This window comes from Periplaneta americana, chromosome 6, assembly GCF_040183065.1.
Source record: "Periplaneta americana isolate PAMFEO1 chromosome 6, P.americana_PAMFEO1_priV1, whole genome shotgun sequence".
NCBI lineage: Eukaryota > Metazoa > Arthropoda > Insecta > Blattodea > Blattidae > Periplaneta > Periplaneta americana.
In genome coordinates this window covers 147,314,354-147,340,863 of record NC_091122.1, presented here as the reverse complement: position 1 = coordinate 147,340,863, position 26,510 = coordinate 147,314,354, and the positions used below count along the sequence as shown (strand labels likewise).

At 34.9% G+C, this 26,510-nt stretch overlaps 1 protein-coding gene across 3 annotated transcripts in view; it reads right to left on the bottom strand.

Annotated features, from left to right (window-relative positions):
• Lnk (SH2B adapter-like protein Lnk) overlaps positions 1 to 26,510 on the bottom strand; it is a 59,889-nt gene that overhangs the window by 30,573 nt on the left and 2,806 nt on the right. For all 3 annotated transcript variants that reach the window (XR_011332718.1, XM_069829255.1, XM_069829256.1), the window contains exons 2-6: positions 23,956 to 24,057; positions 23,747 to 23,859; positions 14,079 to 14,320; positions 10,660 to 10,856; positions 7,517 to 7,771 (exon numbers count right to left, since the gene is read on the bottom strand). Coding sequence is in view for 2 of the 3 variants with exons in the window: in XM_069829255.1 (XP_069685356.1) it covers positions 7,517 to 7,771; positions 10,660 to 10,856; positions 14,079 to 14,320; positions 23,747 to 23,859; positions 23,956 to 24,057 (909 nt within the window). In the remaining variant the exon portion in view is untranslated. The remainder of the gene's footprint in view (positions 1 to 7,516; positions 7,772 to 10,659; positions 10,857 to 14,078; positions 14,321 to 23,746; positions 23,860 to 23,955; positions 24,058 to 26,510) is intronic.

Sequence of the window (26,510 nt, the reverse complement as noted above, 5' to 3'; positions counted from 1 at the left end):
AAAAATTCTTTCCTAAGTCTTCTTGTACTCTGGCCTGAATATTTAACCACCTTGAATACGAATATCGTTCACAGTAGTAAATCTCAAACAAAATGCCATATTTTAACAATGCATGGTAAACTTCGTTCACTTCCACATTATCTGTCTAGAGATAGCGGCTTTGCTTATTGAAATAACGTGAGGTGAATGGCTCTGACTGGCTCTTTCATCAATGACGTCAACATAGTGTTAACCATTTAGTGGACGACAAGGGTTAGAAAACTCTTTAATATATTATACTGCGTGTTCAGTTCAAAGTGTGTCATGGCTCGCTGTATGCCGTCATGTAGCTAGTCGTTGAGCCTAGAGAATTCAATCTTCCTACACTTCCACAGAGGCGTATTACCTATGTGCCAGAGAAGTTGCCTAGCAAGTACGACGTTCATTCTGAAGAGTACTTACCGATATGTACGGTAACACCTGTAGTGGCAGGATTGTGAACTGTTTGGAAACACGTACTGAGGTTGGTTCTTACTGTCGGGATATGGGGAGAGGGTTAAGACAATTACTTACGTATTTGTTGACATTAACTTCGACGGTCAACATGGACACGGAGCATTTGATTTGTGTTATGGAATGTTGCCGTATGCAACCAATGATAACAAATACCCTGCGTACAACTTGCGCGCGCAAAACACAGTTCGAAAGAGGTTATGGTAGCACACAGACCGTACAGACTGCCATCTGTTGATACGACGTTCAAGTTATACCATACACGTTCTCAAGTTCAGATTAAACGCCTTGATTAATAGGCAACTTCTCTGACATAAAAGCTGAAACTCGCTTCAAATCGCTGACTCACAACAGTGACGTCATGACACACTTTGAAATGAACACCCAGTATTAATGTATTGCATTACACAAATACTGAGAACACTCTTTTGGAACTAGCGGGCTATCTGTCATATATCTAACTTCTCAATACCATAATCATCATCGTCATCATTATCATCATCATCATCATCATCATCATTCTCCTCCTCCTCTCAAGGTTTACATTATCAAGTCTGTTTCATCTTCACATTTTCTTGCCATTTCTTCCTAGGTCGTCTCAGCAGCTTGAGGGCTGATAATTTAGTGCCTGTTTTGTGATCTGGTTCTCTTGCATTCTCTTCATGTATATTCTTTGCCATGTAGGAACGTGGGCTGCCGCGCCAAGAGAGACAGAGATATATATTGCGAGGTTGCAATGTTTTCTGCACACTCGAGTGGTAACGGCGGATTTTAAATCGGAGCATGAATGAAAGAAATTATAAAACTATGTATTTCGACATGTAACTTCAGTATCAGTTCGCAACAGCTGTTGCTGAATTAATAATTCACTAGCACTTTGCGTACAATCATAAGTATATTATTTATCTATAACTACTAAATATAATTAATGTTTGAAGTGAAAGAAGAAAACTATTCAACTAATATGAAAACAATAGATTTGTTAATTCAGTTAAGTTAATTTTGTCACAAATTACAACGTACTTAATTTAAATTAATTAAACAATAAAATTATGTAGTTTCAGTATATTAAAAAGTCAAGTTGAATTATACTGCAGAAAAAATAAAATCATCCACTTTGTATATAAGGATATCGTGTAGTGACTACATGTAACCTACATATGTCAGAATACTATTTTCGTGTTGAAATATTAAATAAAAGTAAGATGAAGACATAATCAAATACTTCAGTTAAGCAATTGAAACAAAAAATCGCTAAGAGATATATAAATTAGATTTTTCATTAACAGTTTTAACAATGGACCATTCTGAAGATCCACTGGACTCCTAAAGTTGGCACTTAAAGGTCATCTTTGAAAAAGACCTTCCACAATTTCTCGGCATGCTTAACACAGTTTTTGGATGCAGATTTACCATCTTCCATCTCTCTAACCAATTTCCCCATTGCGGGATATATATACCATGGTCATAAATGAAAAAAAAATGTTATCCCTTCAACACGTTCTTATTAAAATCACCTAATCACCCACTTACTTCTTTTGACCATCTTTTTGCAGGGAACGAAAACTTGGCCACACCACATTGTTCTTGGCCTTTTTTACGCCTCATTTGTTATTTGCTGTACAGTATGCCTTTAAAATTTGTGATATAAACTGTTTCTCCAAAAACTGGAACTTCCTTGGCACAAACCTGGGACGAATTTACTGGGACAAAATTTTTAATGGTACCAGTTTGTGCTGTGACAAATTGTTTGGGATGAAATGTCTTGGTACAAACTGTCAGAGACAAATTATTGTAGCTACATTCACATATGCCGATATCACACGCTGCAGCTGAGATCTGGCAATGTCAGTTATTGGAACAAGAGTGCACCAGCCTTCTGGCTTGACTCTTCAGGACTTCTCTCTTTCAATTTCTTTACTTACTTTCTTTAATTACTACACTCTTGTACACAACTATAACTCTAATTCTATGACTTAGCACTAAAACTATAATTATAGACGTAATGAAACAAATAAACAGAGTCACCTCGAGAGAAACTTTCCACTGCAATGAAACAAGTTTGACTGAACCTTACTGGTTCTTAAAAGCACGTGATTATTTCGTTCTATGGCGCACTTCTCGCTACCCACGTTCCTACTTGGTGACTTGTATAGTTTATACAATCACTTCTGTATCAGGTTAGTTAATGTGCATTATCCTCTACAATGAGATCATTTCTAATTTCAGTATTTGGAATTTGATCCAGTATCCTACAGCCTTTTCCAGACCTTAGGAAATGCATTTCAGTTGCTTCTATTCTTCTCAATATATTACACAAATATTGATAACCTTAGTTTTCAAATATTACCCTTCTCTGTCGTATGTCTAACTTCTCAGTATATTACACGAAAATTATTATTATTATTTAGGAAATATTAGGCTGCCATATTTCTAGTTTCTCAATATACTGCACATATACTGCTAGCACTGTTCAGAAGTTCATTGTTTTGGAAATATTACGCTATCTGTCATGATAACAATTTCTCAAAATATTATACAAATATTATTTGCTTTGTCTAGAAAATATTAGACTACCTGTAATTTCTAATCTCTCACCGTTAGTACAGCAGCAAATTGGGAATATATAAAAATGTAACTACATAAAATAAAATACTTAAGCACAGAGACATATCTTATGCAAGGTGCTTGAAAGCACTCAGCACCTGTATCACTCTTTTTTTTTTCTTGAAAACGACATGATACTGGGTATTCGCGAAAAAATGCATTAGCCAAAACCTATATAAAGAATGTACTTCCATTTTCCAGAAGTAGGGGTAACCAGAATCAACTTCGAATTTTCAAATTAGAACTAGGTCGTGTACAGTATCTTTGGTTAGGAATTCTAAAAAGAATTAACTTTTACTAAAACTTTTGTTTTAATTTTAATTATTTATTCACAAACAAAGAGAAAAGAAAAAGAAATTATAAATATAATATATCTGTTTTGGTTATGAGATATGCTGTAATGAAAAAAATAAATTATTGTGATATTGTGAACACTCATTCTCACATAACACTCTTCATAACTGAAAACGTCCACCACCCTGTGCCAAACAATTCACATCCTGTGTTGCTCAGAGGACTCCACAAGCTGCTCTATTGCTTTCTTTCATGTCTTCCCTTATTTTTGGGCACACATGGTAGACAATTTCTTTAATTTGCCCCCACAAAAAGTCATTTGGAGATAAATCAGGAGAGTGGGCTGGCCAAGCTACTGGTCCTCCTGGTCCAATCCACCATTCGGGAAATAGTTGGTCAGCAAGCTGTCGAGCCATGAGTGAAAAGGAGCTGGATTGCCATCCTATTTAAGTCACATTGTTACCCTTACAGCTTGAGGAGCATCACCGAACAATTGGTACATTGCATCATTTCAAAAAATTATCGTCCTATGGCACAGTGTCTAAGGAGGCCACACCATATATTGAGGCTCCACACATGCTGGTTATCTACTTAACATAGCTTGTTGGATTAACAGCAGACCAGTAGAGGGCATTATGGATGTTAACCTACCCATTACTTCTTAAAGTGGTTCCGTCAGTCTATAGTGTGTTGCGTTGTAAAGCACTGTTCTTGTTTACGAAACAGTTGCAGTATCAACGCGATTCTGAAAGTCATTTCTCCCATGTTTTTGTTGGAGATGAACGTGATCTAGATGGAAGTGATTACCATTGAGAATTCTCCACACAGTACTGTGAAGCAATCCTGAGTCATGAGCAATCTTCTTTGTGGAGTAGTGAGAATTAACCACCACCACAGTGAGAACATCAACCATCTTCTCATTTCACACAGGTTCCCTGATACAATCACCGTTGTTGTGTTTCAGCTGCGTCAAATTGGTTGTGTGCACACAATTTGCAAGATGTTGGAAAACATGTAAGAGTGACAGATGCACTGTAGGTATCCTCTGAGTAAACATGTACAGCTGCTTTGCAGTTCTAAGGCATTGGCATGTTGAACACTTCTTTGTTAAATGACATTTTCCAAAAAGGAAAAGCATATGTAGAAGACTACTGATATTGAAAAAATCAGAATTGACTATCATCATGCAAAATAAAAGAATATCAAAAACTGACTTGTTGATTGTCAATTGATTTGCTTTAGAGGCCTGCAATACCTGTACTGTACTAGTTCTGAGTAATAGCAGTTAACTGATTGTAGTGGTTTGGTGCTTTGCAATGTCCTTTTGCTCAGAAACAAACTACCAAATGGCACTGACCCAGCCAATGCACTCCTGTACTGAAATAGTACATAAAGATTTCCACTATCACAGCGTGTCTCATAATTGGAATGGAGATACTATATTTACAATTTATTTTTCTTTCTTTACTTTGACTGTGAATAAAGAATGAAAGTTATAATAGAAAAATTGTTTATTTTTAAAAATCCTATCAAAGACACCTTCCACAGCCTAGGAAAGTTCAAAGTTGACTGGTTACCCCTACTTCCAGTTTGTTTCAGAAACTGGAAGTACATCAATCAATTCTTTATATAGATTTTGGTTACTTTATTTATTTATTTTTTTTTACCCACAAAAACGCAGTGTCATGTCGTTTTCGAGAAAAAGGATGATACAGGTGCTTTAAAGTACCGAATATAATAACTTGAAAGCAATGATGTATCATGACTAATGACAAGTAACTTTACACTCACGAACTTCATTAACTAGGCTATATTAATTCAGTAGTTTAAAGAAAACTTAAGAGTTTATTAATCTGTTGTGACAGCAATTGTTTTCGTTATACGAGTCTAACTAATAAATTATTTACAGTGCACAAAATGTCAATGACTACTCACCTAAACACATGGCCACTCGATGTTCTTCAATATACAAAGAAAAAAAATTAGCTTTACAAAATTGTACAAAATAATTTCAAGAGAAAATTATAAACAGTTTCAAGTGCGGAAGATAGAATGATTCCTGAATAATTTAAACATTGATAAATGAATAAAAGTAAAATGGAACATTCTTTGTTATATATTCTACATAATAATAAATAAAACCACTATGGCAATCTCATTTCCTTCACAAAATCATGATTACACTTTAATCGCATTAAAGCTAAGTAACCACAGTAGTATGAAGAATATTTTGTTCCCAACTGTTCAGGAATCAGTTATGCAGACAGACAACTATCTGAGACATAATGATAAACAATGTCATTTAGGAAGATAAAATATTGTAATTCATGTAATTCTTTCCTGCCTTTGTTTAACGTGCAACTATTAGGACAAAAGTCATTTTGAAAACAAATTTACACCCTCGCCAAATTCTATTGGGCTGCAAGAAGCAGAATCACTGAAAGACAACGAACTGGCACTGTATTAAATAGAAAAACAGCAGCAAAGTAAACTAATATAATTATATACTTTTGAATTAATTTAGAACATTAATTTTGAACTAGTCCTTAAGGTTCATACTTTCAGAAAATACTCTTGGTTCAATCCTTTTTCTTTTTTTTCTAAGAATTCTAGCAGAATTAATAGTAATAATAATAGTCAATATTATTTTCGCAACTGTTGTATTTTACGAGTTTCGCAATAATTCAATTTCTTTCATTATGTTGCATATTACATTAATGTTTATAATTTACTTTTGTCAACTATTATTCAGGAGACGCACATTAATTACCAAGCAGCCAAACAAGATGATGAACTTCCGTTTTGTAGAATGTGAAGTAATTTTATACCAATAAAATTAAGTTATTTGTTATCATAAATACAACTTCAAATTTCTTCACTGGCTTCACTCGAAAGCTCTTTTATCTAATATATTTACTGATAAGAAGCACCTAACTATAGAGCTAAAATGTATTATAGATGTTTATTGTACCAGGCGCGTCCATAAAGTAACTTTCCCACTCGTCCCACAGCTAGCAAACCATACTTTGCGCGAAGCGACTGCTTGTACGTGATAGAGTAATGTCCTGGCATGGCGCATGCGCTAGCAGAACTTCCCGAGTGCTCTCAGTAGCTTCGTTGCATTGGTTGAAGATGGGCGTTCCTATTCTAGCTCCCACCGAGTGTGAAGTGTGGTCAGTGATAAAGTTTTTGAATGCACAGGGCATAGCACAGATTGAAATTGATCGTCAGCTGTGCCAGGTCTATGGGCAAGCAGATGGTGCGTTGCTGCTGTAGACAATTTTCAGCAGGATGCCAAAATGTGCATGACGAGGAGCGCAGTGGGAGGCCAACCATCATCACAGACGACCTTGTGGAGCAATGCACCATCTGCTTGCTCATGACCTTAGGCCCATAGATCTGGCACAGCTTACGATAAATTTCAATCGGCACTAAGGCGGTCAGAGCGTGGTGCCGACCACACCACCTCATTCTAGTGCCGAGGTCATGGAAAGCATGGGGCTCTACCTCCATGCCCCCCAAGTGCCTTCATGGCATGTTACGGGGATACCTTTTTTTTTTACTATGCCCTGTGCATTCAAAAACTTTATCACTGAACGCACTTCACACATGGCGGGAGCTGGAATAGGAGCATCCATCTTCAACCAATGCAACGAAGCTACTGAGAGCACTCAGGAAGTTCCGCTAGCGCATGCGCCATGCCAGGACATTACTCTATCACGTACACCAGTCGCTTTGCGCAACATTTGGTTTGCTAGCTGTGGGACGAGTGAGAAAGTTACTTTATGGACGCGCCTCGTAATAATCGTAGTATAAATTAAAATGATATTTAACTTTCACTCTTGTGTTATGAGAAGATATTTCTTTTATATCTCTTTATGTAGAATATACAAACGTTACTTTTATACATGCATATTCAAAATTAAAAGTTCCTTATTTTTCAATTTTTTACTAAGAAAATATTTTATTTCTCCGCATTTATAGGTAATACTCAAATACGAAATACTAATAACAAAACATTAAGACATTCATTAAAAAAGTTTAATATATGAGTTCTTATAAGTGGATTTTTTAAAAATTTGCTTGTTAAATATGTAACCCAGATAGAAACGAAGGTACTAACCTCTCGAGGTTCAGGTGGGACAGGCGGCCTTCTTGTTTCAGCATTGGCTGGCTGTCCACTTCCAGCAGCTCCTCGTCCTGCGGTAGAAGGCAACACTGTTGCCACTACAAATTCAGTCAAAGTTACATCTGCAGTTCCTCCAGATTCTAGTGGAATTGGGTGCTGACGGAAATGTTCTAACATATCGAATATTGCAGGGAACCACAGATGCTGGACTCTGCACTGCCCTTGGTCGTTCAGTGTCATTCGGAGGTGCTGTAACCATAGTGCAGTAACAGAACGAATTACAAATGCAAACTAATAAAGAAATAAAATAAACACACATACTTACTTACTGGCTTTTAAGGAACCCGGAAGTTCATTGCCGCCCTCACATAAGCCTGCCATTGGTCCCTATCCTGAGCAAGATTAATCCATTCTCTGTCATCATATCCCATCTCCCTCAAATCCATTTTAATATTATCTTCCCATCTACGTCTCGGCCTCCCTAAAGGTCTTTTTCCGTCTGGCCTCCCAACTAACACTCTATATGCATTTCTGGATTCGCCCATACGTGCTACATGCCCTGCCCATCTCAAACGTCTGGCCATCTCAAATAAACACACATAAGTCAATTTATTCTACGAGAATAAATGTAATTCAGTTATTTGTCATTAGAGTCACAAATTGTAGTTTTAATACTCTATGGAGGCTACCACCACAGGTTCCAATCCTGCCTAAATGTTTATCTACTGTCAATGTGGTGTCCTGCATTGTCTTAGATGGAGGAGTGAAGTACTGACCTCATTTCATGGAAGTCTCACACCATTTATCCATCTAGTGCAACCTTTCTCAACCTTCTCTGTCGCGAGAAAATTAAAATAGTAAAGGTTGTAGTAAAAATTGGAAAAATAAAAGTAAAAAGAGTAATATAAAAGTGAGCCCACTAGAGTCAACATTTAGAGAACGCAGCACAAATCAACATTCAGTAAAGACATTCCCTCCAAAATCCCTCAAAATTCCCCCCGATTGGGAACCACGGGTTTAGATTCTTTGAGTGTGCCGGGGAGATTTTTAATTACACCTTTAGTGTGCCACATATTGAAAAAGGTTCTGATTCTAGTGTGAGGTCGAAAGAAGTTCAAAATATAGGGTAAACACTAATGAAGATTCAAAAGCTCTTGAATGATGATGATGATGGTATAATAATAATAATAATAATAATAATAATAATAATAATAATAATAATAATACTTACTTACAAATGGCTTTTAAGGAACCCGAAGGTTCATTGCCGCCCTCACATAAGCCCGCCATCGGTCCCTATCCCGTGCAAGATTAAGCCAGTCTCTATCATCATACCCCACCTCCCTCAAATCCATTTTAATATTATCCTCCCATCTACGTCTCGGCCTCCCTAAAGGTCTTTTTCCCTCCGGTCTCCCAACTAACACTCTATATGCATAATAATAATAATAATAATAATAATAATAATAATAATAATAATAACACAGTTGAACTTGGTTATAATATCATTTAAAGGACCAAAGAAATGATGTTAATAGTGTATCACTATAAGAAAAAAAATAAATAAATAGGCCTACAGTAAATAAAATTCGAAGAAGACATACATTCACAATACTAGTACTATGTATTTAGTACACCACTGTAATTCAATTTGTAATACTACATAGGTGTTCAGTACTACAACTACCTCAAGGGGTTAGGTACAGCTTGCAGCAGTATAATTTTTGGAAATATTAAACATTTTTTTCCTCCATTACTGTATCTTGTACAACAATGAAAATTAGTATGTGTAAAACACTGTCCTTCTGCTATATGAAAAAAATATTTTTACGATTAAAAAAATTATTTATACATATTTTTTATTTTGTGTTAGAATAAAATACTGATATTTGACCATTTTTTTAAAGAATTTATTTTTTATCAGACAATCTATCAAAAGTAGAGAAGAGGTCTTGCGTCATATTGTAGATATGACATGCATAAATACACACAAAAAATTTCATCATAGAATGTTGGACACTTTTTAAGTTATGTGGGAAATGTTTCATCACTGCACAGTGAACTGAATTTTGAAAAAAATGTAAATAATTTTTTTTTTAATCGTAAAAATATTTTTTTCATATAGCAGAAGGACAGTGTTTTACACATACTAATTTTTATCATTGTACAAAATACAGTAATGGGGAGGAAAAATGTTGAATATTTCCAAAATTTTACTGCTGTAAGCTGTACCTAACCTCTTAAAGACTTCACACTGTTCTTGCTTTTTTTATCATTTTGAAAAATAAAAATACTGTACTGGATTGCAGAAAATAGTAAAATATGCAGTAAAATACTGTAATGTAAAGTAATTAAAATGTATAGTGTCCTCACAATTAAGAATGTAGTTCGAAGAAATCTGTAATTTTTTTCTCCTTCTGTTTTGATTCTCAATTCTTCCTTAACCAAACAAATTCCCAGTACACATCAGCTTTATTTTTTGTTTCATACATAACACTTAAAACTTATTTTTTCATTGCACTTTTCTCCATTATATTGTGTGTAACACCCATTTGCAAACTGAATGTTTGAAGTTACAATCTGATCTGAATGTCTGGATTATGGGATGGTAAACAACTTGACCTGCTACTGTTTGTAAAGGGTTTTTGGTATACAGTATCAGTGCATCTATGGTTGCCAACTTTTTCTTATTATGTGGCTAAGTTTTATTTTCAGAATAAATTGTTGCTATAATAGGGATTGGCGGCCAGGTAGCTCAGTTGGTAGAGCAGCTGGCTACGGACTGGAAGGTCCGGGGTTCGATCCCAGGTGGTGACAGGATTTTTTTCTCGTTGCCGAACTTTCAGAACGGCCCCGAGGTTCACTCAGCCTCCTATAAAATTGAGTACCGGGTCTTTCCCGGGGGTAAAAGCGGTCAGAGCGTGGTGCCGACCACACCACCTCATTCTAGTGTCGAGGTCATGGAAAGCATGGGGCTCTACCTCCATGCCCCCCCAAGTGCCTTCATGGCATGTTACGGGGATACCTTTACCTTTTATAATAGGGATTAAATGATTTTATTATAATTTCGATAACCGTTGCAATTTTGTGAAACAATTAATGACAATAATCAAAGTTTCACTGTGTAAGCCACTCACCTTTGCTCTGCCCTGGAAATTGAAAGTGAGGACAAATTCACCCTTTCGAGTCTCACTCTGTCGAACAAGGAACACACCGTGACCTGCTGCCCCTTCATGTAAAACCAACTGAGCAGCATCTGAACGAGGCAGTGTCCCATGGAACCATGGGTACTCACGCAATGAAGTAGACAGATCTAGCTCTGGCTCAGTGACAGCTGTTAACATAGAGATTATCAAATTAGACTCAAGCTAGCTAAGTTGAAAAAGAAAGACTATTTGAGATGAATTAGATGTAACTTCATTACAACGCTTAACTGAAAAATCAAGACTGAAATGGTGAAACCTTTAGAAGAAATATATAAAGAAATGAGATTATTTGAGATGAATTAGATGTAAATTCATTACAACGCTTAATTGAAAAATCAGGACTGAAATGGTGAAACCTTTAGAAGAAATAGATAAAGAAATGAGATTATTTGAGATGAATTAAATGTAACTTCATTATAAAGCTTAACTGAAAAATCAAGACTGAAATAGTGAAACCTTTAGAAGAAATAGATAAAGAAATGAGATTATTTGAGACGAATTAGATGTAAATTCATTACAACGCTTAATTGAAAAATCAGGACTGAAATGGTGAAACCTTTAGAAGAAATAGATAAACAAATGAGACTATTTAAGATGAATTAGATGTAAATTCATTACAACGCTTAATTGAAAAATCAGGACTGAAATGGTGAAACCTTTAGAAGAAATAGATAAAGAAATGAGACTATTTGAGATAAATTAGATGTAAATTCATTACAACATTTAATTGAAAAATCAAGACAAATGGTGAAACCTGTAGAAGAAATAGATAAAGAAATGAGATGCATTAGATGTAACTTAATTATAAAGCTTAATTGAAAAATCAAGGCTGAAATGGTATGGCCATGTGAAAAAGATGGTTCTATCAAGGATACCCAGAAAAGCTCCGGAATTGAAAATCAGAGAGAAGAGAACATTAGGTTGATCTCGTACAAGATAGAGTGGTCAAGTGAAGAGGGTGTAGAGGGAAGAAGAAGAAGAGAATGGACTGAGGTATTGGAAGAAGAAATGGGGGAAAGATAGGGGAGACTGTTGTACCTTGAAACACTTTTCACATTTTATTTATTTTTTTTTTTAATTTTGGGAAATTAAATTTTTTTAATGAAAAAAATGCCTGAAATAATTATTTAATATTCCTTTACAACTTCCTGTAAGTATTTTCCTGTTTTACAGATCTATTAAGGATGGAAAAAATAAAATGAAGGGATATGTAATGTGTTTGAAGGTATAACAGGTTCATGTACCTTGGAACATACCCTCTTGTAAGTTGGAACACATGGAATATAGGTGGGAATATAGCTGTAAAAACTGACTATCATATTTAAAAAGTATTTGCCATCATACACCAGAGCAGGCTTCTCTGATTTAAATTTTATTTCCTGGAAGAGCAATAGCTGCTTCAAGAGCTTTCTTCAAGGCATCCGGATCAATTGGGGGTCTCTTAACTACAGACTTACTTTGTGACATGATCTTAAAATAAAACAAAAACAAAACCCAATAATACCATGTATCTTGGAACATGTTCCATGGTACAAGATGATGTGTGTTCAAAGGTACAAGAGGGTACATGTTTAAAGAAATATGGCTCCCAAAACTAGAGATTCGAACAAATCATGGAAAATTAAAATATATTATTAATTACCAGATGATAGGGAACACATTGCACTTGATTGATAGTAACAAATACAATTTGGTTTTGTTAGAAAACATATATCAATGAACGAAATGTTTACTTTTGGTACTAAAAAAATTGTTTCGTCCACAAAACTCACACTTTGCAATAAATCAAACCAAAACTACGACCAAAGCTACTTAGCGGCTTTCTCTACAATCTACTTCAGTTTGAGTTCTCTAGGTAGCAGCAAAAATTAAAAACAAATAATGTTCAAAGGTACAACAGTCTCCCCTACAGATCAATGGAAGAGGCCTTGTATGTATGTATGTATGTATGTATGTATGTATGTATGTATGTATGTATGTATGTATGTATGTATGTATGTATGTATGTATGTATGTATGTATGTATGTATGTATGTATGTATGTATGTATGTATGTATGTATGTATGTATTTATTTACACTGCAAGTGGGCAAGCACCCGGTGGCAGTGGTAGAGACAATATAAACAATACACAATAAAATGATAAACAATACACAATAAAACCATGAACAATACACAATACAATTTATTATACAATACACAATACAATTTAACACAATAATTATAATTAATAATAAGCATAAAATACCTAATTTTACAATACAACCTACATATATATAGGCCCTACATAAGTTTCATTAGTCTTTCACTTTACTCTTATCTCACTCACTGTAGTAGCACTATGACGCATTTCACTGACACTTTAGGACACATTTCACTGACACACTATAACACATTTCACTGACACTATAGAACACATTTCATTGACGCTATAAATTATCACTGATTGGAACTATTCACTGCACTGTAAAACCATAACTTCACTGACTCACCTCGCTTCACTGATACAACAGTTCAAATAAGTCAAATAATTACACCCTTATGCATACTTATAAACAGAACTACATTTAAGCTAAACATTTCTAGTCTAAGACCCTCTTACACACTATTTTAAAATAATTTATAATTCAAACCAAGGAAGTAACTCGTCAGGCTAAATAAATACATGTCACCTTAAAAAATTAAATGTTAAATGTCACCTTAATTTTAATTTGCACTTTATACACAACTTTTTAAGTTATTCTTGAATCTCCTTAAGGAAGGACAGCCCTCAAAGACCGCTGCAGGTAGGTCATTCCACTCATTTATAGTTATATTTAAAAATGAGAATTTACCTACATCCGTTTTCTGTTTCCTATATTTGATTTTAAAATCATGATCGTTCCTACCATAGTACGTTGGCTTTTCTAACCGAACCGTTATGTTTACCCATGCTTTCTGACCTAGATATGCCCTATACAATGATGTTATTCTGGTTTTCCTACGTCTGTTTTCCAAAGTTTCCCATTTAAGTTCTTTTATCGTATCGTTTCCATCTTCTCTTTTACCTTTAACAAATTTAGCTGCCATATACTGGATTCTTTCTAAGGAATTTATCTGATATATTCTATAGGGATCCAAACATATAGTTCCGTATTCCATTAACGGTCGCACTAATGTTAGATATGCTATTTCCCTCGATTTGGGGCTAGCCATTCTCAAGATTCTCATAATAAAGTGAAGTGCCCTCCATGCTTATACTTGGATGACTCATAATAAGAAAGTCTCTCGATGATGATGATCATGATGATGATGATGATCTGTTGTTACTTTAATGAATGCTCCAGTAAGGATTAAACCCAAATTCTCACCTTGTTCCAATTCAGGATGGGATGTACACAGCTCAAAGTTGCTGTTGCTGGATAACCTGAGTCCTGGAGTGTCACTGCCTGCAGCTCTGGACCCTGCTGCTGCTTGTAGTCTTGGAGGAAGTTCTGGAGGATGTTCCAAACCTCCCACAGCACCTCCCTCAGCTCCTGCTTCTAGAGGTTTATTTCCCCGATCTACGAGCCCTCGTAGTCTATCTCCTTCACCACCTCCTGCCAGAAGACTTCTACAGATCCAGAAATAAATAATCATAATAAATATCACCTAGCACACTAACCTAACAAGGTTTACAACACAAATTTTTTTCGCGTAGTAATTTGAAAATGAATTGCTTATTTATTAACAAAAAGATCACAAAACCATGAATACTGTTACATCTTAAAATGAGGAACTGTTACATACAATATGTTGTTGTTGTTTTCTAATGCCAGGCGTTTGACAATAAAGTCATTTGACCTCTTGCACTCCAATATTTTTCAAAGATATTATCATGACCAGCCACTGAAGCACAGATTTTGAGGTGTTCCGAATCCATTTCTTGGTTTGAGTTGCACAATGGACAGTTAGGGGACTGATATATTCCAATTCTATGCAGGTGTTTGGCCAAACAATCATGGCCTGTTGCCAATCGAAATGCAGCTACAGACGATTTTCGTGGTAAATCGGGAATTAACTGTGGATTTTGATGCAGAGAGTTCCATTTTTTCCCTTGGGATTGTGTTATCAAATTTTGTTTGTTGAAGTCTAAGTATGTAGATTTAATAAATCTTTTTACAGAGTAATACGTAGATTTAGTAACAGGTTTGTAAGTAGCAGTGCTGCCCTTCTTTGCTAAAGCATCCGCATTCTCGTTTCCCAGGATTCCACAATGGGATGGTATCCATTGGAATACAATTCTTTTATTGAGTGATATTAATTGAGAGAGCATTTTAGTTATTTCTGCTGTTTGAGATGAAGGTGTGTGTTTAGAGACTATTGATAGAACAGCTGCTTTGGAGTCTGACAATATAACTGCATTCCTAAATTTACTGATGTGGCATAGAAGATTCCTGAGACTTTCACTTATTGCAATGATTTCTCCATCAAAACTTGTTGTTCCATACCCAAGAGATCTATAAAGTGAGAAGAGACAGCACGTAACACCTGCACCGGCACCTTGTTCTCTGGAGATCAAGGATCCGTCAGTGTATAAATGAAGCCAGTTTTGTGGAGGGTATCTAATATTAATTGTCTCTAAAGACAATTGTTTTAGTATTTCAGTGTTTACTTCTGATTTCAGTATTTCTTCTGTTAAATTTAGATTATATTCTATATTTAATAGAGTTAAAGGGTTTGGTTTAATTTGCAGGTTTTCTTTTAAATTCGGGATATTGATTTTCTGTTTTAATTCTTGAACAATGGATATGAAACTTTTTTGAGTTTTCAATCTACAGAGAGGACTGTATGAATGCCAATTGTTTCCCGGTAATCTAATAAGTTTTTCATATTGAATCAGTGCTTTCTCTTCTATTGTCATTTTGATGCTGTTAATATTAGTGAGGAATCTCATAGAATCTATTGGAGTTGTTTTGATTCCACCAGTAATGAGTCTGAGAGCTTGGTTTTGAACATATTCTATTTCGTTTATGAAAGGTGAAGTAATTAAAATTTCTCCGCAGCATATCAGCACTGGCTGTATAAACATTTTGTATGTAGTGTTCAAAGTATTCCTAGAGCATCCCCATTTCTTTCCTGCTACAATATAAATGTCACAGACACCTGAAAATATCACGATGTTCAGATGTGGTTTATTAGATACTTGAATCCATACAAAATAAAATTAAAATATTCAATAACAATGAATAATTTCGAAGACTATTACATTATGAGGAAGAGGAGGAGGAAGAGAAAGAAGTGATGGTGGTGATGGTTATGATGATAGTATAGTACAGCATCGATTATCCGAAACAATTGGGGAGGAGGGGTGTTCAGATAACTGATTTTTCGGATAATCGATCATTTATGAAAACAAATTGTACTGGTGTCATAGAAGGAATAAGAAACAAAGAAACACTGACATTAAACACAAAACTGTACATACAGTACAGTTCAAAATGGTCATTAAAGTAGGCCTACAGTTTAGGAAAAGAAGTCTTTTTTTCTTCTTCAGAGCTGAGACTCTTTTTTTGCAGCTAAATCTAACAAACAACGCTAGTGAAACTTCTACATGGTGTGCGCGCAAATTTGAATTTTCCGACTGGAACGCTTTTGGCTAACCGATGTTTTGGTTGATCGATATTCGGATAATCGATGCTCTACTGTAGTAGTAGCAATAGTAGTCTATTGCCCTGGAACTTGGATCGTCTCCATTCTCCTTCTCGTTTCCCAATAAAATTTTGATGCTGAGTCCAGTTGCAGTGAGGTTAACACAGTGCATTTGTACAGGTGATGTACCGGTACTGTCATTATTGAATTTTCTTATTTGCATAAGAGACATACTGGAAATGGATATATGGAGATCTTATGCAGGTGTCCTGTCAGCCAGGCAGTCATGTCTCGTTATAATGCGAAATGCAGCCAATGCTTCATGTTTAGGTGATTCTGGGACTGATGAATCATTAGTCAAGACAGACCATAACTTGTTACTTTCAAATTTATATCTTTCTTCTATTTCTTATTTGAGGGACTATTTTTATTATTTTATTTCCTACACTGATTTCACATTTCTGATAATTCTACTTGTCTGTAGTGTAATAATCATGACGAAGATCTGGAACACATTCTACTATACTGTCCATCCATAAACCACAAAAGAAATAAATTAAAATCATCAGTACCAGTTACAGAAGACACAGCCCTGCAGTATATATTGACTACACCCCAACTCTGGCTATTAGCAAAAGACATCTATAATGAACACCGATCAAAATACCCCTCATTTCTCATGAAAAACAAAAACTGAATAGACTACTGTGGACTATAGTGGACTTTATGTTGTCAGCAAACAGCTGGATACATTAAGAAGATTGATTGATTCTATTTCTTATTTAATATTTTTATTGATTATTAATTTACCTGATATGTACAATTAAATTCTATTGATTCAAAATCTCCTATATCCATTTTGACAAATTAAAGGATTCTGACAGCAACTGATGGAAAATAGAGGAAATTTTCAACCTAACAGTGACTTTCGACAAACCATTTCCTTCGGAATATGTATGATAAGAACTTTCTTGTGTTAAATATTAACATACCTTGTTAACATGTTTCGACCTATTTTCGGTCATCTTCGGAACTGGTCGTTGTTGGTCTTGGCGCCTCTTGTTTCCTGTGTGGATGCGTTCGTAGTGTAGAGTCAAAGAGTGTATGTGTTTTGAAATTGAGTTGTGTGTTGAGAATATCGTTGGGGTGTGTTTTCGTGTGTCTGTATATTTCATACTGTTCTAGTGTGTTTAGTTTCTGGCTTTTTGGTTGGATGTGCAGTATTTCCATGTCTGTGTTGACCAACAACAACCAGTTCCGAAGATGACCGAAAATAGGTCGAAACATGTTAACAAGGTACGTTAATATTTAACACAAGAAAGTTCTTATCATACATATTCCGAAGTGATACAGTGTTAAAAGTTGTGTAATCAAGATGTATAAAACCATTTCCTTTGAACTTAGTGGATTTTTTAATTCAAACTATATAAATCATTAGAATTCATTTTTAACAAGCAATACTTGGGAATAACTCTATTATGAACAAAATGATCTTTGGGGGTTTTGAATCTAGAGGATTCAATTCATGATTTGGAATTTTTTTTTTTTTTTGGTCCCTCTTTTCCCAGGTCTGCTGTTTCGTTCCCTTGCAGTTCACAATGTGCTGGAGCTCACTGAATGCCAGTATTATTTAATGCCGTTAATATAATTACAGAAAATTTAGTGACACTCGGTTTTGAACCAGTGACCTCTCAATCTACAATCCAATGCTCTCTACCACCGAGCTATTCCGCCTGGTTGTAATGTGGTAAAATTTCACTATTAAATGAGCACAATGGAGAAGTCGTGAGAATTATCTCTATAACAGCATGACTAGAACAGCTGTCTAAAAAATAGTATATTATACACATGTTAAAATGATTTTATTTTGTTCAAGGGTTTGCTTCACTCAGCCTATGGCCTCGTTTCACAACCATCTCTACTCACAAAATAAAATGTTATTTTTAACACTCGTAAGTTAATAGGCCTAAATAAGTTATCCTGTAAATGAATAAGTCCACTGTCTGTCTGGAATTTTAACAAAACCGATGTCCATGAATCACAAACGTTTCTACGACAAAAGCATGATGACTTTCTAAGGACTGAAGGAAATATGGAAAATGTGTGGCATAAATTTAAGTGTATAATTTTCGAGGCATTAGTAAAATGTGTACCTTCTAAAATAATTAAGAAAAATCCGGACCCAGAATATTACACTAATTATATTCGCTACTTAAAGAAAAAGACAAGGCGCACATTTAGCAAACGTAAACGGAGCCATGAGCATTGGGAAAAATATATTGAATTAATTAAGAAACTTAAGTGTGAAAAAAGGTTAGCTCAGGAAAATTTTCTAAAAACTATTTTAAAAGAAGATGAAAGTAACAATTGGAGACAGTTTTATAATTATGTACGCAGGAGAAAATGGAAAAATGAAGGAGTAGTGCTTTTACGAAATCAGAACGGAGAAAGTATAACTGATGACAAAGAAAAGGCCGACTTATTAAATTCCTATTTCATTTCGGTTTTCAATAATAATAATAATAATAATAATCCCGCTGATAGGAGTGGTTGTGTCACAGACCGTGAATGTGAACCAAATTCGACTTTCAAAATAACTTCCAAAGGGGTTAGAGAGAGAGAATAACGAAATTAAAAAATCGGAAGTCTCGAGGACCAGATAGTATTGCTACAGAGATTCTTAAATTAGGTTCCGCGGCCATAATTCCATACTTAATGCGTATATTTCATGTTTCCATAAACAATGCTGCTATTCCATGTGACTGGAAATCAGCTATAGTGGTACCCATACATAAAGGTGGAAATAAATTAGATGTAGGAAACTACAGATCGATTAGCCTTACATCTGTCGTATGTAAAGTCATGGAGCATTTGATATCGGATTATATTCGTCATGTTCTAAATGCGAAAGACTGGTTTTACAACCGCCAGCATGGTTTTAGGGAAGGCTTCTCATGTGATAGTCAAATTACGTCGCTGGTTCAGGATCTAGCTGAAGAGGTAGATAGAGGCGGAAGAATCAATGCAGTTGTGATTGACTTTTCGAAAGCATTTGATTTGGTGCCACATGACATATTAATAGATAAGTTAAGTAGGCTAGGAATAGATAAAAGAGTGGTGCTATGGATCCAAGAATTCTTAAAAGGTAGAACCCAGAGAGTTAGAGTAGGTCATGAAATATCGGAAATTGGAAATATAAGTTCAGGGGTGCCACAGGGCAGCGTTCTGGGTCCATTACTCTTTATAATATACGTAAATGACCTACGCCAGGATATTACATCAAATGTGAGGCTATTTGCAGACGACTGCATTATCTATAGAAAGATTAGAAATAATTCAGATGTAGATGCTATTCAAACAGACTTGAATAACATTTACAACTGGGCGTTAAAGCATAGGATGAAAATAAATGGTTCTAAAAGTAAATCTATAACATTTTGTAAAACCCGAGAGGAAACTAGTCTTAATTACGAATTCAGTGGTGTTGTAATTCCTCAAGAACAATGTTGTAAATACCTAGGAGTGTATTTAAACTCCAAACTTTCTTGGGGAGAGCATATTGATAATGTTACAGGCAAAGCATGGAGGGCACTTCACTTTATTATGAGAATCTTGAGAAAGGCTAGCCCCAAATCGAGGGAAATAGCATATCTAACATTAGTGCGACCGTTAATGGAATACGGAACTAAGTGTTGGGATCCCTATAGAATATAACAGATAAATTCCTTAGAAAGAATCCAGTATAGGGCAGCTAAATTTGTTAAAGGTAAAAGAGAAGATGGGAACGATACGATAAAAGAACTTAAATGGGAAACTTTGGAAAACAGACGTAGGAAAACCAGAATAACATCATTGTATAGAGCACATCTAGGTCAGAAAGCATGGGTAGACATAACGGCTCGGTTAGAAAAGCCAACGTACTATGGTAGGAACGATCATGATTTTAAAATCAAATGTAGGAAACAGAAAACGGATGTAGGTAAATTCTCATTTTTAAATAGAACTATAAATGATTGGAATGACCTACCTGCAGCGGTCTTTGAGGGCTGTCCTTCCTTAAGGAGATTCAAGAATAATTTAAAGAGTTGTGTATAAAGTGAAAATTAAAATTAAGGTGGCATTCAACATTTAATTTTTTAAGGTGACATGTATTTATCTAGCCTGACGAGTTTACTTACTTGGTTTGAATTGTAAATTATTTAAAAATAGCGTGTAAGAGGGCCTTAGACTAGAAATGTTTAGTTTAAATGTAGTTCTGTTTATAAGAATGCAATTATTTGACTTATTTGAACTGTTGTATCAGTGAAGCGAGGTGAGTCAGTGAAGTTATGGTTTTACAGTGCAGTGAACAGTTCCGATCAGTGATAATTTATAGCGTCAATGAAATGTGTTCTATAGTGTCAGTGAAATGTGTTACAGAGTGTCAGTGAAATGTGTCCTAAAGTGTCAGTGAAATGCGTCATAGTGCCACTACAGGGAATGAGATGAGAGTAAAGTGAAAGACTATTGAAACTTATGTAGGACCTATACATAATTATGTAGGTTGTGTTGTAAAATTAGGTGTTTTATTTTGTTTTATTATTATTGTGTTAAATTGTATTGTGTATTCTTATTGTATTGTGTATAAAATTGTATATGTGTTGTAAATTGTATTATGTATTGTAAATTTTATTGTGTATTGTTTATCATTTTAACTGTGTATTGTTAATATTGTATATACCACTGCCACCGGGTGCTTGCCCACTTGCAGTGTAAATAAATACATACATACATATTTTGTAACACTGGATCATATAAGATTAAAGAAATGACTCATTTTAGTGTTTCAAAATATTTTAATCAGCTCAGGTAAAATGTTTTGAGACATTGTATCAATACATGGCTGTTTCCAAGCCAAATGTGGCAACTACAAATACTGAATCAAACTATATGTGGTTCTGTTGGCTCTGATCTTAACTGCGCACAATTGTTTTGCTATTAAATAATTGACAAAGTCTCCCACTCGCCATACTTGCTGCCCAAGTTCCTAACATCTTTGGTTATTTTGCCCTGTTACTGTTCTGTCATGCTTCATTCTCTCCCCCCCCCCCCCCCTTCATTTGGTAGCTGTTAGCACAGTCTACTATATACAGTCGCGAAGCTTGAGGTGTTTTTTTGCAAATCTCGTGATAAAGCGCTCCAAGCGGTTGGCAACTATAAACAATAGACTGTCCATGGTCGACTTTGGACTGTGTCGTATTTCTATCGAGTGCTAGCTCGTTGCGTATTTCACATTGATGCTTGTGAAATGTTCGTTATTGGTTATAATGAAAATGTTAATGGCTAAAATATAATAATTGGAATAATAATATGGGACAAGGAGGAGACATTTGTAGTGCTATAAACTGTAGCAACAGTGAGAGAAAGAGGCCAGAGTTATCCTTTTTCCGATTTCCGAAAGATTCAGAAAGGTTCCTGGGTTTCCACAAGTATGCTGTGCAGAAACAAAACTGTTAATTTGAAGTTCTTTGTGACTGTTAGAATACATTATATCCTTAAATTTCACAATGAAATGTTTCAGTCTAACCGAAAGGACATTAGATACCGGTTAAAGCTCTGTCACTTAGGCTGCTAAATTTCCAGAGAAATAAAGGTTAGGTCTACTTTTTTTTTCAGAGGATATATTTTTAATTGTAGCTATTAAATTTGTTATTATTTTTATGTGTTATTTTACTAAAGACGTAGAAAAATTATGTTTGTTTTAATGAAATTTATTGATCACGTTTTATTTCCAATTCTGGTGTGATTATTATTGCTTAACCTCATCCCACTTTGTTAACTACGTAAGCCTACACTGCAAGTACCAGTACACATAAGTTACTCCACTAATTCATATTTCCATTATTATTGTTTTAAAGAGAAATGCAAATTAATATTTATTTGTTTTATAGTTAATTATCGCTATAATCTTGAATGAGTAAATTTCAGTTCGTTTTGCACAAACAAAAATTATATTAACTTATTTCTTGCAGGTATCTTCGAGTTTATGGTGGAATTTAATATACTTCATTAAAATAATAAATTAACTTTATGCATTTAATATTTCAATAATGGAAGGAAGGTGTTAATTTTTCCAAAAGAACACGACAACAGAAGTGTAACATATTTTGTCGGCTGCTAGGAGAGAGATTTGCGATGATGAGGTGATAGTAGCGATCCTAGTGGTGGGCAACTACCCATGTTTGCATTTTTACTACATATTGAGCTTCGCAACTGTATATAGTAGACTGTGCTGTTAGGTTACGTCCATTTTCGGCTTTCTCCTTTCAAAATGATATAATATTTCTTAAAATGGGACATCGAAAAACAGAGTGAGATGAGTAGTAAACAAGCTTGGAACTCATATAGATACTTCCTCTCATCAGCAAGGACATGATTTCATGTACAGTCTTAGACAAAAAAAAAAATAACCTGCTGCTATATGCTAAGTCCTCTTCGGAAGATTTCCGTTGATTCCGTGAAAACTTAGGTTTACACGTGAAGATATTTCTTATGCACGACTCTGCTTTGTTTTGTTTGTTTGTTGCTTTTTCTATCTGTTTATAGATCAAGTATTATGAATAATCTATAACGAAGATATATTCAAGGGTCGGCCTGGTTGGCGGAGTTGTTATAGCACTGGCCTTTTATGCCCGAGGTCGCGGGTTCGATCCCGGGCCAGGTCCATGGCATTTAAGCGTGCTTAAATGCGAGAGGCTCATGTCAGTCATTAACTGGCATGTAAAAGAACTCCTGCGGGACAAAATTCCAGCACACCAGCGACGCTGATATAACCTCAGCAGTTACAAGCATTGTTAAATAAAACGTAACATTTAACATTTATGTTCAAGGAGTAAATTAGGTGCAAAATAAACACCCTTTCACTAGTCATGTGAACCAGGCACTGCCCGAGGTGGACTTAGACAAATTCATGCTACAGGAGATCGGTCATTTTTATGTCTAAGGCTGTACATTTCAATTGTTTCTCCTATTTCCGCATTCGTTCTCTCATAAGTAACTGCCTGTTTTTCCCCTTGCATTACTGCATCTATGTAATTGACATAAAATTCACAGAGTAAGAATTGTTTCCGAATACAGTTGCTAGGTCGCATTACTATCCTAGTTTCATAAATTAAAAAAATTGTGAGTCCTTAATTCTAGAATATTTCTTCTCAAACTATCAGTAACTAACTACATTATCTATTCCCCAGCTGTAATATAAAAATCAACGTCCAAAAAATGGCAAGAAGTGTACAAGAAATTTTGTTATAAAAATAACATTAACTTTATTTCGTGTACTTCCAAATCTGTTTTTAATAAACCTGTTAACAAAATATATTGATACAAAAATAAATTACATAATACAGAATATCGCTACCTCACAGCTTACCTTCCATCCTGATTTGGAAGCATTGTCCTCATACAGTACTTGATGGTTGCCAACCATGATCGCATATCATCTGTGTCATGAGCTTCAATCACATACTCCATGTTGTTCTCAGCCTACAAATACATGAACAGTACATGAAAGCAATTTCGCTCTTATTAATATGATACTACAGTGCTAATCTGACTGAAGTATAAAAAAATGATGCTCACTTTTAGGACAAACGTATTCTCATGGTCAGGCATCTCTAATGCTGTAGTTTCTCTTGCTTCTGTGATCAGAAAGCAAAATACACCACTTTTTGGTTTCACTGCCTGAAAAAGAAAACAGTGGAGACAGGTTAATTAGACGTTGGATAATTCAAATTAGCCATTATTCCCATTCAAATTCTTGTTTAGGTCTACATCAATGTCAAAATGTAATATTTAATTCAAATTTTCAGACGTAATATTCGAATAATTCGAAACGCGAATATCTTGTAATAGTAAAGATGAGTTGGACAGACAGCAACTTCTCTTAAAATTCTTGTTGTAATGCAATTTAATTTCTTGAGATGCATACGTAGTTTTTTGTTTGGTTATTTAACTATGCTGTACCAACTAAAATCAGTATGTTATTCAGTATCAATGAAATTACTGTGTGATACATATACATAAACAGTGTTAGCCACCGGCGTGGCTCAGTCGGTTAAGGAGCTTGCCTGCCGGTCTGAAGTTGCGTTAGGGCGCGGGTTCGATCCCCGCTTGGGCTGATTACCTGGTTGGGTTTTTCCGAGGTTTTCCCCAACCATAATGTGAATGAAAGGTAATCTATGGCGAATCCTTGGCCTCATCTCGCCAAATATGATCTCGCTATCAGCAATCTCATCGACGCTAAATAACCTAGTAGTTGATACAGCGTCGTTAAATAACCAACTAAAAAATAAACAGTGTTCTGCCAAATGGCAGGTCTTTCACCGCAAACTCAGCATTCTCCAATCTTTCCTATTTTCTACCTTCCTCTTAGTCTCCGCATATGATCCATATATGTTTCATTTCGCCGGCATTATCATCTTCACCTCATTCAGACGCTAAATAACCTTAGATGTTGATAAAGCGTCGTAAAATAACCTACTAAAATTTAAAAAAATCCATATATCTTAATGTCGTCTATTATCTGATATCTTCTTATGCCCCAAACTCTTCTCCCATTCACAATTCCTTCCAGTGTATCTTTCAGTAGGCAGTTTCTTCTCAGCCAATGACCCTACAAATTTCTTTTTCTCTTCCTGATCAGTTTCAGCATCATTCTTTCTTCATCCACTCTTTCCAACACAGTTTCATTTCTTATTCTGTCTGTCCATTTCACACACTCCATCCTTCTCCATATCCACATTACAAATTCTTCTAATCACTAATCGCTTCTCTTCAGTTTGCTGTAATTAGTAAAATGGTATTTGGCGAGATGAGGCCTAGAATTTGCCACAGATTACCTGACATTCCCTTTACAGTTGAAAAAATCCAACTGGCAACTGGGGAATCGAACCCATGCCTGAGAGCAATCCCAGATCAGCACATGAACATACCTGCCACCTGAGCTATACTTAGTTAGGTAAAAGAGAAATAACTTTTATTAACAGATTTGTACCTTATGTACCATAGTGGACACAAATATTGTCCAGATAGAATATTTCTAAATTTAAGACTTAAAGCATCACACATGCCCAGCATCTTTAAAATTGTCTGTTCACAACATTGCGACTATATAACGTGTCCATATGCTGATTAAAGCATTAAAGTGAGATAATCAGGATACAGTATGTGCAAAAGTTTTTTTTTTATAATCTGAATTATTACGATTTTTACAAAAATAGTTATATAAACATCAGAAAAAGCTTGATAATAAGTAACACCACGTCTATAGAATGACCAAAAAATTAACATTAGAACATGTGACTGGTCGAGTGGTTACATTTGGGGACAGCTTGTATAACGACTCGGGTTCGAGTTCTGGTTGGATTCTTTTTTTTATTTATTTAATGCGTTCTTTAACCTAATTCAATTTAGATATTTCCAGTATTATGATAATACACGAAGAATCATGCGATTTATAGCACATCTGCAAAAAATCTAAGAATCAATTTAATGTAATTCATTCTAGTCGTATGATATATCACATCATTTTTACAATATAGGCCTACCTTGAAGGAAACAAATCAGCTGATTCACTGTGCTTCAGAATAGCTGAGGTGAATGTTCGATTGAGAGGACCTTTCCCATAGACTTGTTAAGTACTAATCCCATGTTTTCCCTTTGTATTTTGATTTATTCATTTATTTATTTATCTACCCACTTATTTATTAATGGGTTAATCGCTAAATGCAGTGCATTAAAAAACAATACACAAAAAATGACTTATCTTCCTTTACTCGAACACCACACATACTTAGTGTAGGTAAAAGAGAAATTACTTTTATTAACAGATTTGTACCTTATGTACCATGGTGGACATAAATATTGCCCAGATAGAATATTTCTAATAATAATAATAATAATAATAATAATAATAATAATAATAATAATAATAATAATAATAATAATATTATTATTATTATTATTATTATTACTGTTGCTATTATTATATTATTATTATTATTATTATTATTATTATTATTATTATTATTATTATCATCATCATCATCATCATCATTATCATTAAACTAGTAGGCTATAGTTGTTAGTTTGTCTTGCCTCAAGACAATCAGTAGCGTTATTCAATATTTTCGAGG